The sequence below is a fragment of the Molothrus aeneus genome, chromosome 12, assembly GCF_037042795.1.
Source record: "Molothrus aeneus isolate 106 chromosome 12, BPBGC_Maene_1.0, whole genome shotgun sequence".
NCBI classification, from domain to species: Eukaryota; Metazoa; Chordata; class Aves; order Passeriformes; family Icteridae; genus Molothrus; species Molothrus aeneus.
Genome location: NC_089657.1, coordinates 7,541,387 through 7,557,450, shown reverse-complemented (window position 1 = coordinate 7,557,450; position 16,064 = coordinate 7,541,387). Strand labels below are relative to the sequence as shown.

Genomic DNA, 16,064 nt, shown 5'->3' with positions numbered 1-16,064 from the left:
CAGCATCCCAGGGGAACAGGCTCTCAGTGTTTATAATTGTAGTGCTTAGAATTGGAAATACAATAATTTGTTTACCTCAAAACTGGCCAGATTTATCAAGATTTCTTATTACTGCATACTGAACTAGCTCTGCCCCTGGGAACTCTGATCTAAATGATATCAAGTGAAGACTTCCTCTCCTCAAATTTTATGTATGAAACAAAGAGCAACTCTGAGTATCTCTTTTTTTTTGTTCTACAGATGATATGGAAGCAATTCCAGTCAAGCAGTTTGTTAAACACATCAGTGAGCTGTATTCTAATAACCAGCACGGGTTCTCAGAAGACTTTGAGGTATGATTTAATGACCCACCTATAAAATGTTGTTTTCCTAAAGTTAATTGTGTATTAATAATTGGGGACCATGTGACATCTGTGTGAGGCTGTCATGTCAGGTAAATGCAGTGCTCAAATGTATCAGAAGAAACAGGATGATACCAATTTTCCACCAGCTATGAGCAGTGTGGAACTGGACATTTACAGATGCTTTCTAACCACCACAGATTTGGTGCCTTTAAGGGGGAGCCCTCCTGGGTTTTTCTTAAATAGGAAAAGCTGCCTGCAAGCCCCCAGGAAAAACATGAAGATACAAACAGTCATTTTTAACTTGAGGGTTTTCTTACAACTATTTTTACTCTTCTTGCTCCAGAATTTGCTTCTCTCGGTCATCTGAAAAGTCATATATCCCTCCAGTGAAACAGTGCTTGCAATGAATAAAATAGTAGAATTTGGTCTTTGATGAAAACCGAAACTGTGAGTTAGTTCCTTGAGTCCTTGTTCATGCTCTGTTCAGACAGGAGAGACTGCTATTGAAGCCATTTATTATTTTCTTCCAGTAAAACCAAGGAGAAAGGACTTGAGGTTTATTTGGTGGTATTTACCTAATGTGACTATTTTTAAATTTTCATCTTGTTACATGTATAGAACAGATTCTGACCTATAAATATGCTGTCATTTGGAGATAATTCCAATGGAGTAAAAGTAGTTTTTTACCTCTGGGTTACCAAACCCATATTATGCAAGCCTGGTAAACATCATGCAGCATAAGACAGCAGAGTCAGACTTTTCCTTCACTCAGTCTAATCAGTCACTGCTGAACATTTGCAAGTACTGAGAAACAGGAGAAGCCCCAAGAAACCACATGGAGTTGCACTTCTGGCTTCTCCATGAGCAAAAGAAAGAGTGTTTGCCTGCTGCCTGTGAACCAGAGCAGCAGCTCTGCTTGCAAACAAGGCACTGAACCCAAATAGGTGGCCTTATATCTACAGCTTCTTTGCTTACTGCACTGTAAAGACAAGATTGTATGCAGGAATTGTTTTTAATGGGATCATTTAAAACGTTTATTGTTGCTGTTTGGTTACTGTCTATAAAGAGTGTCTGTTTTGTCTGATGCCAAAAAAGCGTTGTGTAAGTTAGAAACATTTTGTATTCATGAGGAAGGCAAATGTGTAAGGTGTTAAAGTGATTTAGTTCAATTGACTGCTGGCTGGATGGCTGAGCAGGAATATTGAGGCATTTAACAATGTTGATGGTATTCAGGACAAACATTTATTCTCCAGAGAGTAGAATTTGATCAGGATGATCAAATGCAACTCACTCTTCTCAATTATTTATGAATTGTGACCCCAGTGCTATTCATCACAGCTGGGTTTTACACCATTTAATTATTCAAAATAATCAACAACACATCTGTAAACTTGGTCTGGCTTTAAGCAAGCTTTGCTTCAGCTGTCACAGAATCACTGTTATTAACAAATGTTGGACACCTTCTGCCTGTGTTTTAGCAAAGAAAAACACTGCTCTAATAGCCTTATTTTTTCCCTTCCTCCTGGAGTTCCCTGCTGTGAGTGCTGTGCTGTGGCAGGTAGTTGGAGAGAGCTTTGGCCAATTAGGCCCATTCTGGGGAGCACAGGGTCCCCTCCAAAGAGAAGTTAAACTCCGACTGCACTGCGTGCACCAAATTCTATTCTCCGTGCTGGCTTAAAACTTGGAGTGTCTGCTTTGAAGTCAGGATAGCTACTCCAGATTCATTTCTCCATAGCTGAGGGCTCAGCTTCCTAAATGTAAATGAAATCTCCTGCTGGAGTAAGGAGTAGCAATAGGAACAAGGTGATCTCTGTTTGGGATGAACCTCCCAGCTCCCCTTCAGTGCTGGTGTTCTGCCCTGCTGAGACTCGTGGGCCTGATTTGAAACGCAGGATTTTTCACAGAACCTATATGTAAAATGTTTCTCAAGTGCCCAAACTGACTCAGAGGTCAGAGCCCCAGCTTGGACAGTGGCTGAGGAACAGTGGACCCAAGGTTACATTTATTCAGTAGCTGTTGGAGTGGCTGCAGTGCAGCTTCTCACATCCAGTCAGATCCATGGTCCATGTGCTGGAGTTGCATCTGCCAGCTATGAGGAAGAGTTAGCTAATGCTTTATGGAGAAATAATAAGATCCCAGCTAAAACACATCGTGCAGGGCTGCAAGCCTTAGGTGGAAAGCACCACAGCCATATCGTGCCTTCATGCCTGTGGAACTTTTGAAAAGAGGTGATGGATTCTGCAGTCATACAAAAAAATACAGCTAAAGGGGGAAGAAAAGAGGATGGTGAGGAAATGCTGAAATAATGTGATCAATACTGCAGAATAAATAAAGGCAGCCACTGCATGAGATTTTGTTTAAAAAAGAAAGAAATGGATCAAAAATCTCCTCAGAAATTTCTGTGGCAGGAGGTTTAAGGTAGAAGCTGCAAAAGGAAAGACTAAGCTAGGCACACACATACACTACCCAATGTGGAAGGTGAACATCCTCCACTTGTTTGTTGATAGATTTTGGTGTCACTTCCTGTGTTTTTGGCAGCATATTTAGGGCTGTGTTAGGTTGGTTTTTACAGGAAGATTCCTTTAAAAGTAAATTGTGTGAATACTCCCTCCTCCTCTTAAATTGAGCTGTAATTACAGCTAAATATTTTGTGAAAGAGCTTAGGAAGCATTTTTTGTGCAGAGGAAAAAAGGACTTTGAACTCACAAATCTTCCCTTGGAAAGTGCATCTGAAATGAATCCTTATTCCCTTTGGGTAATCATAGTGCAAGTAGCCAGCTTTATTGTCTGATGATAGCTGGGCTTTCTTGCATATGGAGAATTTTAAAGATTTCCTTCGAGTCCTGTGTATTTTCAATTTTTGATATAAACTGGAAATACAGGACCCAATTTAATATTGAAAAACAAATAGCTTTTTAAAATAAAGATCCTGCATCAACAGTGCTGGTCTCTGACATAACTCTTTGTATTCAGCCTTGGAGTTTGTTCAGTAGTAGACTAAAAACATTCAGGGAAGGTTTTTGCTTGCTCTCAGCTAGCTCCAGCACTGTCTTGCTGTGGTGTACAGGATGAGGTACCACACTTTTACAGGGGCACTGGGGCAGGGGTTCAGGGCAAGACTGAACAGAGACTGAAAGGCTTCCTGAGCCACAGATTATATCTGTTCCTTGTCTAGCCAGAGATTTTCGTGGCATCATTACATTTAACAGTCTTTGACAGACCTTTCTTCAATAAATTTCTAATTGTCTCTTGAACCCTTTTACGCTTCTGGTGTCCAAAGCATCCCATGGCAATGAATTCTATAATTTGTTCCGCAAGAACAGACTTCCTTTTGCTTTTAATTCATATTGAATAACTTCTCTTGGTGCCTTCTACTTTTTACATTACAAAGTGCATCCCTGTTTACTCACATGATCCTGTCTGCCTTTATATTCCCTCTTAATAATCCATTTTTAAATCTGAAGAAATCTAAATTATTCATTTCATTTTTTGGGGGAAGCCACTCCAGACTTGCAATGAATTGTCCCTTCTGTACCTTTCTATCTTCCTTTACCATAACCTTGTCAAGATGGGAAGACCTCAGCTGTACACAGAATATGGCAGGTGGTTTTAATGCAGAATTCAGTGATATTTTCAGTTTTCTATTACTTTTCTCCTTCCTAGCATAGTATTTGGTTTTTAAAAACTACTGAGCACTCAGCTGACACCTCCAGAAAACTACTGAGTGTGACCCCAAGGCCTCATCACTGTATGGCAATAGCAAATTGGGAACATGTCAGCATGTATGTATAGTTAGGGTTGTTTTTCTCCAAGTACATCACTTTGCATTTATCAACATTGAATTTCATTTGCCATTTTGTCACTCGGCCACCCAGTGCTGTGAGATTGTTCAGCTTCCCTTCACAAATAGCTTTCATTCTAATTATCCTGAATAATTTGGTATTGTAAACACACTTTGTCTCCTCTGCAGTCCACTTATGAATAGGTGAGGTCCCAAAAGGTCCCACCAGTGAAAGCTGAACACTGGAAATTCCTGGGCAGGTGAGTCCCACCTCTACCCTGGTAGTGCACAAAGGAGAGTTTTCTTTTTGCTCCAAAACCAGAACAGGTTTTTAAGTAATATTTTCTGAGAGGCCTTTTCACACATTTTGGAAAGTGATATGCTGCTCTCTTTTAGGCAGCCTGTAAACTTCTTCAGGGACCTCTCCCCAATGTGTTCAAGGCATTCACTAGCTCTGCTCCTCAACTGTGGAGTCTTGCAGTTTGCCCCACAGAGAAGTCAAATATAGTGGGCTGCCTATAACCCCTTCTGGATCTCAATTTAAAAACTGATGTCACATTTGTCATCCTCTATTCCCCTGATAGCCTGACTATATAGGACATGTGCCCTCCAAATTCCTGTATCAAAAAGAGTGTGAAGTGCCACCTCCCACAGCAGAGCTTTTCACTCCCTCCCCCTGGCCGGTTACTGGAATAACACAGTAAGTTTTTTTGAGTAATCATGTCCTTTTGCTCTAAGAAAGGAACACTAAGCCAAGAAATCACCTTCCATCCCCAAAGCTAACTGTGAATTTTTACAGTTTAATGCAGCATTTGGATTTCTGAGATCAGGGAGTTTTACTTCCCTCCTCTGTAATTCTGGAGTGGGCTGGTCAGTGCTGCTGCAGGAGCAGTTAGAGAGGGGAATGCAATCTCTGCAGACCTCTCCTGCCTGTGGCCATGTGAGCACAATGATTCATTGCCAATTTGGAGTCTGAACAGGCTCGCTGAACTCAGAGGCAGGCTGTCTAGCTCCCTCATCACATAAATTGAAAATATCTTTATACTCCAGTGGCACCTTCTTCTAAATGGCCTGAAATGTAAGAAAATAACATAAATCTATATTTCCAGCCATGTGGCAGGGATTTGCTAATGTTATTCTCATGGTTGCTGCTGCTCAGGGCAGGGGTCACTGGCTCTTTTTAACTGGGGACCTCAGAACATTAGCAGTGGGCTGCATTGAAAACAGATAATGCTGCACTTTGCACACTTCTTGAGATACTAAAAACCCAGTGCAGTTATCCAGGCATCCCTTACAGATTAGACACAGCTCACACCAGGCACATGCTTATAGCTGCATCTATACCAAGGAATTTGGCAGCAGAAAGATGCCATTTCAAAAGCATGCTGCTAGCAGGCAATACTGCATTGGGCATGTTTTATAACCTGGCCCAAAATTACCTTAATTAGAGGTATTCTCATCCTTTGCATTGCTGTACTGGAACCAGAGGGAAGCAGCACTGTGGAGCTGGAGGAGGAAGGATTGCTGCAGAACAGGGTCTTCCTGGAGTTCTCAGTTCTTATCTCAGTGCTTCACCTACCCTGAGAAATTGGCATTGTGAATTAAGAGATGAAGAGAAGCAGTAAAAGAAGTTCAGATATCTGGGGTTTCTATCACTAACCACAGCACCACAGCCATTCCCAAGGGTTGTGCCTGGAAGCCCCCCTTGGATGAGCCTTTGGCTGGGCAATGCAAGGTTTTGGTCAGACTCTGACCCCTCTGCCCCACCATCCTTTCCTCTCTCATGCATTTTGCAGGAATTTTTAGCTGTCTATTGATGTTATTCCTGTGTTGAGTCCTCTTGGTTTGTTTATTTTCACCTCTTTCTAGGCTGTCCCCAAGTCACCTCTCTCTCTCGTGCTGTTGGAGAGTTTATACCAGTGCTAAATTATTACAGAAATCTACACTGTTCCTGGGGGATATCTTCAAATACTATCTGCAGTCTCTGTTGGTATGCTGTCTTCATGTTTGCTGTGATAAAACAAACAGAAAGAGCACTACCACAGAATTCTTGTAATTTGGGATTAAAATAATAGATCAGAACTCATATTGGGGGTGGATGCTTCCATGCTGAAAAATACCAACGTTAATATCAAAATACAGCTATGGATCTTCTCAGGTTTAGTTGCTCAGATGAGGATCCTTTCTTTGCTGTGACTCCTCATTGCTATTCATAGGCTTTCACAGTTCAGCCCCTGCCAGGACATCAGCCTGAAGTAATGGGAAACAGCAGCAGCAGTGCTTTGTAAGGCCAAATCAAGAGACCGAGTTCCTGCTCAGCCACTGTAGCAAAAAATCCTGCTCAGAACCTTCTACTGCCAGCAAGACACTGGAGCAGTTTGATTTTACACTTAAATGGAAATTCTTTGAAGTTTAGAAGAAACTAATCTGTAACTTGTTTCAGAAAGGCAATTAAAATGGGTCGTTAAACCTGGGTGTATCAAATTCCAATTAGCATTAGCATGGACAATATAATTAAAAGGTAAATTAGCCATAATAGCATAGACTAAAACACTTCTTACAGTAACTAACAGTCAATTGAAACCATGTACTTTGGTTTCTAGGGTTGTCAATGATTAAGTTGAAAGGACAGAATAAAGCCTGTATCCATTCATCCTGGGACAGTAATGTGTTCTGGGAAGTTAAACATGAGGAGCAGCAGTGTGCAAGCCAGCCATCATTAAAATCAGTGGAGGAGACTAAGCAGGATTAAGGAAAGCCAAAGGAAATATTCTAGAGATGAAAAGTTTATGGATGAATTATGAATGTGGTGATACAAACGCTATGGGTCCTACTCCAAGGTGCCAGTAAGAGTTTTGTGCCTGCTGGGAGAGGACTTTGTTTAGGCTGAGCTGCAGTGAGCAGCCATGACCTGGTGACCTGCCTGCAAACGTGGGTTTTAGTAGTAATGCAATCATGGTGATGTTTTTAGTGCAACTGAAGGACCTGGTAGCCAGTAAGGTTTAGAAATCCCAGGGTGTTCATTGCATAAGCAACAGAAAGTGCTGGGAAAGTAAATATGTGATATACATAAATGTGGTAAAATGGCATAATTAAGATGGGGACTTTTGGAGACTTTCTCCAGGGTGTTATTTATTAACACTGGGGTGTCTTCTTCTGCCAAGGGGTAAATAATACTCTGGACAGAGGCACAGATAACAGACTGCAGCTAGTCTTGTCTCCTTGCAGCCTTCTTTGCATTGATGAAAAGCAACCACCCCAGCTTTAATAGCAGAGGAATGTGAAGTTATGCCTTACTGGCTGCTGGGGGGAGCCTGTGGTTTAGTAATTTGCTGTTAGGATTTGGAGAGATGAGCCTCAGAGGGTAGGAGAGCGTGGATACCCACCCTCTGCTCTCAACCCCATCTGGGTTTTGGCACAGCCAAACCCAGGCCAGGTGGAGCTGGAGGATGTGCTCAGTCCCCTTCTCATTGACAGCTTCAGTGTCCCAAAGCCTTGGCTGTGTCCTGGACTGGAGGGGAGGGATGAAGACTTCAAGAAGACAAAAATAGCTGAGGTATATTGGCAAGGGGGAAGCTTTTCTGTAACAGTCTCCTTTTGCTATGCTTCTGCATTGTGAAGATATAGGAATCCACCATTACAACAGCTTTCCAGAGTATTAAAAACCATTTAAAATGCTATGTGTTAAGAAAAGCCATTTGCAGATCATCAGCTCTCACAGCATCAGACCTCCTTTTCCACTGCTGTGTTTTTCACCATCTTAGCTTAATCTTCCTCTTCTATTAACGTTATATTGGCCAGCTGGGAACATGTACAGCTGAGGAAACAGTCACCATCAACATAAAAAGGTTAATTAAAATGATTAACCTCCCCAACAATTCCCTTATGGAAAAATCCTATAGAATTTAATAGAAAATGATACATTTACTATGTAGTATTTAAACTGTCAGAGAAAATTCCTTAGCAGGGAGGTAATTCCCTATTAAATTCTATAACTTCTCAGAGTATTCTCCACAGAACCTTATTGGATTAATCTGTATTAAATTCTACAGCATTTGGCATAAATTTTTCAATGCCAATAACTTCCAAAAATTTTTTTATAGTGATGCAGGGATGTAGGGTTTGATGTGAGGCTTTTCAGAAGCAGACAGGGTATTTTTTAGGAGTGACCAGTAACAGTACAGCAGTGATGCTGTATGATTTCTAAATGAAAATATAGATAAAGCAAAATTATATTAAATCAAGCTAACATGTAAATATCGCTGCTCTTCCAGCCATGACTTAGGCTGATCTGATCCTGCCTATTGTGTTATCTGAAATCCCTTGCTTACTGGAGCTGACAGGCAGAATTAGGGGAAGAGCACACTTTAATATGGGTTTTTTTATTCGATAGAAGTGGAACTATGAAAATTCCATTAGGGCCAGCTGAGAGTTTTGCTTGATTCATCTTTGTCTTTGCTCAGCTCATCTCCTTGAGCACAGTATGTTTCTCCCTGTGGAGGGTTGGGAAGAGAGAGAGAAGCAATTGTTATTTGAGAGTGTCACATGGATATAAAAGCTATAAAACATACAAGGTTTTAGTATACTTTGCACTTTTAAAATGTAAATGTTGGGGAAGATATCAAAATTGCTATGCAAGTCCTTGGTGAAATGTCTGCATAATGCTGAACTCCTACATCTGCTGTTTGTATAGCATTTCTTGTGATAATTTTTCTCTGTCACTTAGCTCGTGATCTTTGTAGCAGCTGTGAGCTCCTAATGACTTTGCCTCTTAGGTTCTATACTGTTATTTTTAAAGTCTGAAGTACAAAGTAATTTGGCACTTCCTCACATATCCTGGGGGGAAATTGGTTCTGTTTGGTGCAATTTCTGAGAGTCACAAAAGATTTGAATAAATATAATTTCTTCCACAACTTCGTAAACTTCAAATTTTAATTTTTTTTAAAACTATGTCTTTAAATGAAGAATATTTATGCTAGTGATAAAAAGAGTGTTCTCTTTTTCAGGAGGATTATGGTTAACAGATACTAAAAAGGTGTATCTTGGAACTGAAAAGACTCCTGAGTGCTTCAGTTTGTAGGGCAGTCTCTGAAGGGTGTAGCTCTCTAGGAGAGTGGCTGCTTCACTTTAGTGTCAAAAAAAGGACCCTCCATTTCCTCATTTCAACAGCTCTGTATTCTGTTGTTGAACAGAGGAAGGGGTGGGTTAAGAACTTAAAAATTCCAAGGGAATTGGATATTTAACCTACAGCCCCAGCTAGACAGACATCTGCATCTCTGGCTTCATGAGCACCCTCTGCTTTGTAAATGCACATGGATGCAACCTTCTCTTCACTGGATCAGGGCTGTTAATCAGCATCCAGGCAGTGGTATTTAAAGCCCTCATTGTTATCTTCAGAGATCTCTTTTATTTATGCTTTACAAAAGGCATCTCTCTGCAGAGAACTAGCAAAAGGTCAGTGCCAAACTTAAATGTCAGAAACCCCATTTTGAGAGGTTATAAGCAGATAAGTTGTCCAGCCATCAAAAGTCTTCTGTTGAAATGGTTTTTGTTCTTAGTTTGTTACACTGCACCGCATCTGAGGGACCCTATCGTAGCTCCCCAAGGAGGGAGAGAGTGAGGCATGGCAGGAGATGCAGAAGGTGATGGACTGGTGGTCAGAGGGGACAGCTGGGTGCTCAGGGTGCTCATCTGTCCCCAAGCCTGTGGAGAGGAGCATGACCAGGGGCAGCTGACACAGCTTAGTGTGAGACCACACCATACAGGACAATACTGAAAGACTCTGTGTTTAACCCAGCAACTAAAATACTGATACTTTGAACATGGTTTCTATGAGCTGTTGCAAAAGGAGAGAAAGCTCAGGTTTTTTTTTTGGACTGACAAATTTCCCATGTGAATAATCTTTCTGCCTAGGAAGTGCAGCGCTGTACGGCTGACATGAACATCACTGCAGAGCATTCCAACCACCCCGACAACAAGCACAAGAACAGATACATCAACATCCTGGCCTGTAAGTAAGCACTGGCCTAAGCACAATGAATTACCCAAAAGGGCACTCTCCTCTTGCAGGGTGTGTGTGTGACTAGGACAGGCAGGTGGCCCAGGGTACATTATTACATAGCGTGTAATAAATATGTGAAAGTGTGCCTGGGAGATCCTTTCCCTGTTAAAGGCAGTGAATGTTTTCACTTCTCTGGGGCCAGGATTTCACTCCAGCTTTTGTTTTGAAATGTTTCACAGTTTGAATATCCAAGCATAGTTGTAGAAGTTTGGTATGAAATTTTGCAGAGGAATAACTGGGATAAATGGATGATCAGAGCTCTCCTGCCTGCTAATGCCTGAAAACTGGACTAGGGGAAGTGCATGGAGGAGCAAAGAGTTTTACTGATGATTCCTGGGATTACCCTACAGTCCCAAAGGTGCTAAATCTTACACAGTGTATCTGCTGTATTTCAAACTGCTTTAGCTCTGTGTAGGATTTGGACAAATAGTGATCTTTGTAGCACAGAGCAGGCTTTGCCTGTATCCCTCTGAGAACTGCAAATCTGGACTCTGCTCTAGAATGCAAATTATCTGGAATGGACGTGCAGTAACTTTTTCCCTGTTGTTCTCTTATGTGGAATGGATGGCAGATGCAACTGTCACTGTGGTTTAGGAACAGACATGGAGAGCCCACTGGTAAAAAGTTCACAATGTTCATAAACGTTGCAGTAAATCTTGAATGCTTTTGATGGCATAGGAAGGAAATGCATGCCTCTAACAGATTTTCAGTAGTAATCAAGGTACTGGTTGAGGACCAATTCCCAGTCCCGTGAAAGACTTGCTGTGTGGCCTTGGGCAAAGGCATTCATTGAGCTTGTCCCAGCTCTGATTTTAGACATAGAAATCGCATCTCTCTAGGTACAGAGATATGACATTGAAGGAGAATTGAAGCAGGCATTTCAGTCCTCCAGATTATCACTGGAGGATCCTCTCTCTCCATTGGTCCTCAAGGAAGGCAAATGAAACCAGTCTTTATGCTTGAAGTTGGCTCACATGTCTCATCTCTGCATGATCTGGAAGCATCTCACAGCCCAGTGCTTCTGCCTAGGAGCAGGACTATGATTTTTTTCCTGCTTTAAGGTGGAATCAAGCATTTGAGTGAAACAAAAAGAGGAGCTAAAGATCACAGCCTCAAGTCTGTCCTCATGGTGTGATGATGGTGGTGAAGGAGTGAGGACATTCACTGAGCTCCCAGAGCCAGCAGAGCTGTCTGAGCCCAGCACTGAGGGGAGGATAATGAGCTGAGCCAAGCAGAAGCAGTGTTTCACAGCCCTGTGGGGTGCCCTGGCTCTTTGAATCTCACTACCCTGAGTGATGTAGATGATTCTAGAAATTGTGCTCCTGAGGCTCCAGTGCCCTTTAAAGAGGAGCTGTCCCAGCATGAGCCACGTACTTTAAGGGATGTGAAGGCTGCAAACCTGCACATGAGCACACGACCAAGAACAGATACTCCCATCTCCCTCTTGACTCCAGTCCAAGGCCAGTCTCTTCTGTGTATTAGTAAGGGCAGCCCTGATACCCAGGAAATGCAGTTCTGCAGCATGTTTCCCTAATGTTTCTCTGCTCTGTTTTTTATCCTGCAGATGATCACAGCAGGGTGAAGCTAAGGCCTTTACCAGGGAAAGATTCTAAGCACAGTGACTACATTAATGCTAATTATGTCGATGTAAGTTGTTTTAATGGTTTTTATCTGCTCTACCTTTGAATCCTTCCACAGGAAGGAAGTATTGGCACTTGTGATGAGATTGCATTTTCCAAGTTCACCTGATAATTTTGCTATAAATTCCTCACTGTTCTGAATTAGAAAAGCACCTTTCTTGTTACCTCTAAAATATTAATTTTTCTGCCATGATACTGCTTTCATCTCACTTGGCATTATGGTTTTCTTTGAAGGGTTACAACAAAGCAAAAGCCTACATTGCTACCCAGGGACCTTTAAAGTCTACCTTTGAAGATTTCTGGAGGATGATTTGGGAACAAAATACAGGAATCATTGTCATGATCACGAACCTTGTTGAAAAAGGAAGAGTAAGAGATTTTCTCCTTTATTAGCAGTTGCTCCTTAACACTTCCCCAAATCACCTGGGCAGAATTTGTTTTAAATGGCTTGGGGTGATATGTACTGGTGCATAACACATAAGTAACACAACACAGGGACACATCCTATTGTATTTGTGGAGTGCCCAATGAAGGAAGGAATGATGACTCTAACTCCATGTTCTCAGAAGGCTAATTTATTATTTTATGACACTATAATATAGTAAAGAATGCAATACTAAACTATACTAAAAAAATACAGAAAGATGCTAAAAAGATAATAATGAAAACTCCTGATTCTCTCCAGAGTCCCGACACAGCTTAGCCCCAATTGGCCAATGAGTGAAAACAATTCACACCAGAAACCAATGAAACAATCACCTGTGGATAAACTATCTCCAAACACATTCCACATGTGAGCAAAACAAAGGAGAAGCAAATGAGATACAATTGTTTTCCTTTTTCTCTGAGGCTTCTCAGCTTCCCAGGAGAAAAATCCTGGGCGAAGCAATTTTTCAGAAAATGTGAACGCCACAACATCCTGAGCCATGATTTTTTTTTCAAAAAGCTCTAGACACAATTAAAAGCAGCAGCTCAGGCCCTTACCCAACTCACCCATCTGTGTCTGTGTTCAGAGGAAGTGTGATCAGTACTGGCCCACGGAGAACAGCGAGGAGTACGGCAACATCATCGTCACGCTCAAGAGCACAAACGTCCACGCCTGCTACACCGTGCGCCGCTTCACCGTCAGGAACACCAAGATGAAAAAGGTGAGCCAAAACTTCACTGCTCCCATCCAGGCATCTTCTGGCTTGGGTAGGATGCAAGGCGCACCAGAGCAAAACTCAACATTTGCATAGGCAGCCTGGAGAGGCAGGTGGGTGGGAAATAAGTAAGTAAAGACAGGATTACAAGGAACATGTTGCTAAGGTTTAGCCTGTATTTCTTCTTCTCAAGTGCACTGCAGCTTTGGTGTCCTTGTAATTGCTGTTATTAGCTCTTCCCACATGTATTTTTCCTCAAACTCTGTCTCCACCCATCAGCAGGCAGAGCTGCAGGTTTCTTCTCTCAGAGTCCAGCACTTTTGCAGCTGAGCAAGCCAGAAGGGACTGACGATATTTTTATGCTTCTTTTCCCTCCTCTCTCTCTCGTCTCTGCGCCCCGTTGGTACCCAGGGTCAGAAGGGGAACCCCAAAGGGCGGCAGAACGAGAGGACTGTCATTCAGTACCACTACACCCAGTGGCCTGACATGGGCGTGCCCGAGTACGCCCTGCCCGTGCTCACCTTCGTCAGGAGATCCTCGGCAGCCAGAGCCCCGGACATGGGACCAGTGGTGGTGCACTGCAGGTATGGTGCCTGTGACCAACCACCCAAGGCAAGCACAGACAGAGCACAGTGTGTGCCCTTCGTGCCACCTAACACGAACACTGCAGGTTACTAACACAGCAGCAGTGTGTCAGCCCATGGGGTGCGGGTAGACACAAGCGCTACTTTGCCTGCCTCTTAAAACAGCCCCAAAGCAAAAGCTTCCCAGTTGATCCAGGGTTTTGCTATAGCCATGATCCTGAACTTCTGAACTACATTGCACTGGAATTGGAAAGCTCCTTGGTCAAAGGTTGTTTGTAGCCTGCCAGTTCAGTGCATGGACAGGGCAGGATCACCTCTGCTGGGAACCAGCATGGACACCTGGGAATGCAATTGCCAATGAACCACACTCACCCTCACCAGCACTTGCAGTCACAGCAATAGATCAGTCAATATACTGGTTCAGGGATGTGGTGTTCATCACTGTGTGTGAGGGGGCTGCACAGCACTGTATCAAGGAGGAGAGGATGATGGGGGTTACAGTTCCTTCCTCAGCAGAAATGGAGATCTCTGAAGAGCTCCCATCTTTCTTGGGCCCAGGACTGCCCTCATTCACTGTAAGGAGTTCTGGCTTTACAGGATTAGCCCCCTTTTATACTTTCCCAAAGTGCTGGTACCACTTTCATTTCCAGCCCCACTGTGCAGCTTAAGTTTACCTCAAGGTTGAAGGCAGCCAGAGCCATCTCACAGCCTGGAGTGACCTTGGCAATGCAGCATAGCAGCAGCTTGGCAAAGGGTGGACCTCTGTATGGCTTCATCCAGCCAACACCAGTAACTGCAGCAGTGGAAACAGGAGCCAAGTGTGAACAGCCAGAGTGTGAAGTCCAGGACCACAGCAGCCTTATCCTCTTGCTGCTGGCACAGGTGTGATGGCTTGTATTGTGTTCAGCCTTCTCTTGAAGCACAGAAATACCCACAGAAGGGAGGAATTATATACCTGGTAATATTTCCAGAAACCCAAAATATTTTGCTGGGAAACTTTAATGGTTGAAGCTAGGAGGAAAAGGGAAGCCCATGAACAGGAATATGTGTATATTTGCTTAGTTCTGTTCTAGCTACTTCTGCATTTGCTTTCATCTGTCTATATTTCATGGGTTTCTCTTATGTTCTCTGTAGTGCTGGTGTTGGCAGAACTGGTACCTACATTGTGATAGACAGTATGCTGCAGCAGATAAAAGACAAAAGCACAGTTAATGTCCTGGGTTTCCTGAAACATATCAGGACGCAGCGCAACTACCTCGTCCAGACAGAGGTAAAAAATGCACTGGGGTTGAATTCAAAGCCTTGTTCATTTTTGCATTGTAATCAAAAAGAGAGTAGATTTTTCCAATTACTTCCCTGTAAAAATTGATTATATTACTGATATTTTTCTGCACTGGAATATCTCTCTCTTTTTAGACCAGAAACTTCAGATTTTGGTTTTGGCTTATTCAGAGTTGTATGTGCTACATTTATAAATATTTATTCTGAATTTGGCAGTATTGGCATGAGTGGCTTGTTTTGCACACCCTTTCCTTTAATGTGCACTGCTCCTCAGACAAAGACATCCATTTGAGTTATTTCAAATGTCCACCTGACATGCTGATGTTTTTCTAGGAGCAGTACATTTTTATTCATGATGCCTTGTTGGAAGCCATCCTTGGGAAGGAGACTGAAGTGTCTGCAAACCAGCTGCACAGTTATGTTAACAGCATCCTCATTCCTGGCATAGGGGGGAAGACACGGCTAGAAAAGCAGTTCAAGGTAAGGCTAAAGCACTGCCATCCAGAGGCACCTTATGTTCCTACCCTTTTATATGGCCTGTCTTCACTGTCCATTGTCATGGCTAAGGAACCAAACCAGAAAACTTGACCAGCACAGCACAACATCTTGAGAGGTTCAGTCCTATAGAGTCCTAGCTGCACTGCTGGAAATCAGTGCTCATGCTCTTCAGTCAGGGGAGAAGAGGGACAGGGACACTGGCTGGGACTGTACTGCTGGTCTCCCTGTCCCCAAAGGGCCTTGGATGTTCCCAAGTCTGTGGTTAGCTTGGCTGGAAGTCTTCCCCCAAACTGTGCCTCTCATGCATACAAATATGGGGAAAGACAAGAGATGAGGTTCTTTGCACCCCCTACTATTTCATCAGTGTAGATAAGGAATTATAAATGTTTTAAGACCAGGAAACACAATATGCCTTTCTCATTGCTAATCATGATGCTTGTTGTGTTTTCTGCTATGCCATAGCTGCTTCCTTCATGGTCAAAGTAATTTCTTTTTCCCAGATCTCTTATTTGAAACCTGAGATTTTCTGACTGCACTTTATTTGAATACATTGTAAAATATTTTGTGAGAGTTTGTATCATAAGGAGACACATGACATCTGTTTTCACAGCTAAACTCCCTCAGTTAATAACTACCCAATAACTACCCAAGGAACTGAAGCTGTTAAATTACACCAGGTGCAAAGCTATTCAAAAAATGAATTGGAATTCACTTGTAGGAATCTCAGTATTTC

General features: G+C 42.6%; 1 protein-coding gene across 1 annotated transcript in view; it reads left to right on the top strand.

The window, feature by feature from the left end:
• Positions 1 to 16,064, top strand: part of PTPRG (protein tyrosine phosphatase receptor type G) — a 394,212-nt gene that overhangs the window by 362,832 nt on the left and 15,316 nt on the right. The window contains exons 15-22 of the mRNA XM_066557786.1: positions 241 to 332; positions 10,039 to 10,135; positions 11,751 to 11,833; positions 12,061 to 12,195; positions 12,840 to 12,974; positions 13,380 to 13,552; positions 14,687 to 14,822; positions 15,167 to 15,313. Of these exons, the coding sequence (XP_066413883.1) occupies positions 241 to 332; positions 10,039 to 10,135; positions 11,751 to 11,833; positions 12,061 to 12,195; positions 12,840 to 12,974; positions 13,380 to 13,552; positions 14,687 to 14,822; positions 15,167 to 15,313 (998 nt within the window). The remainder of the gene's footprint in view (positions 1 to 240; positions 333 to 10,038; positions 10,136 to 11,750; positions 11,834 to 12,060; positions 12,196 to 12,839; positions 12,975 to 13,379; positions 13,553 to 14,686; positions 14,823 to 15,166; positions 15,314 to 16,064) is intronic.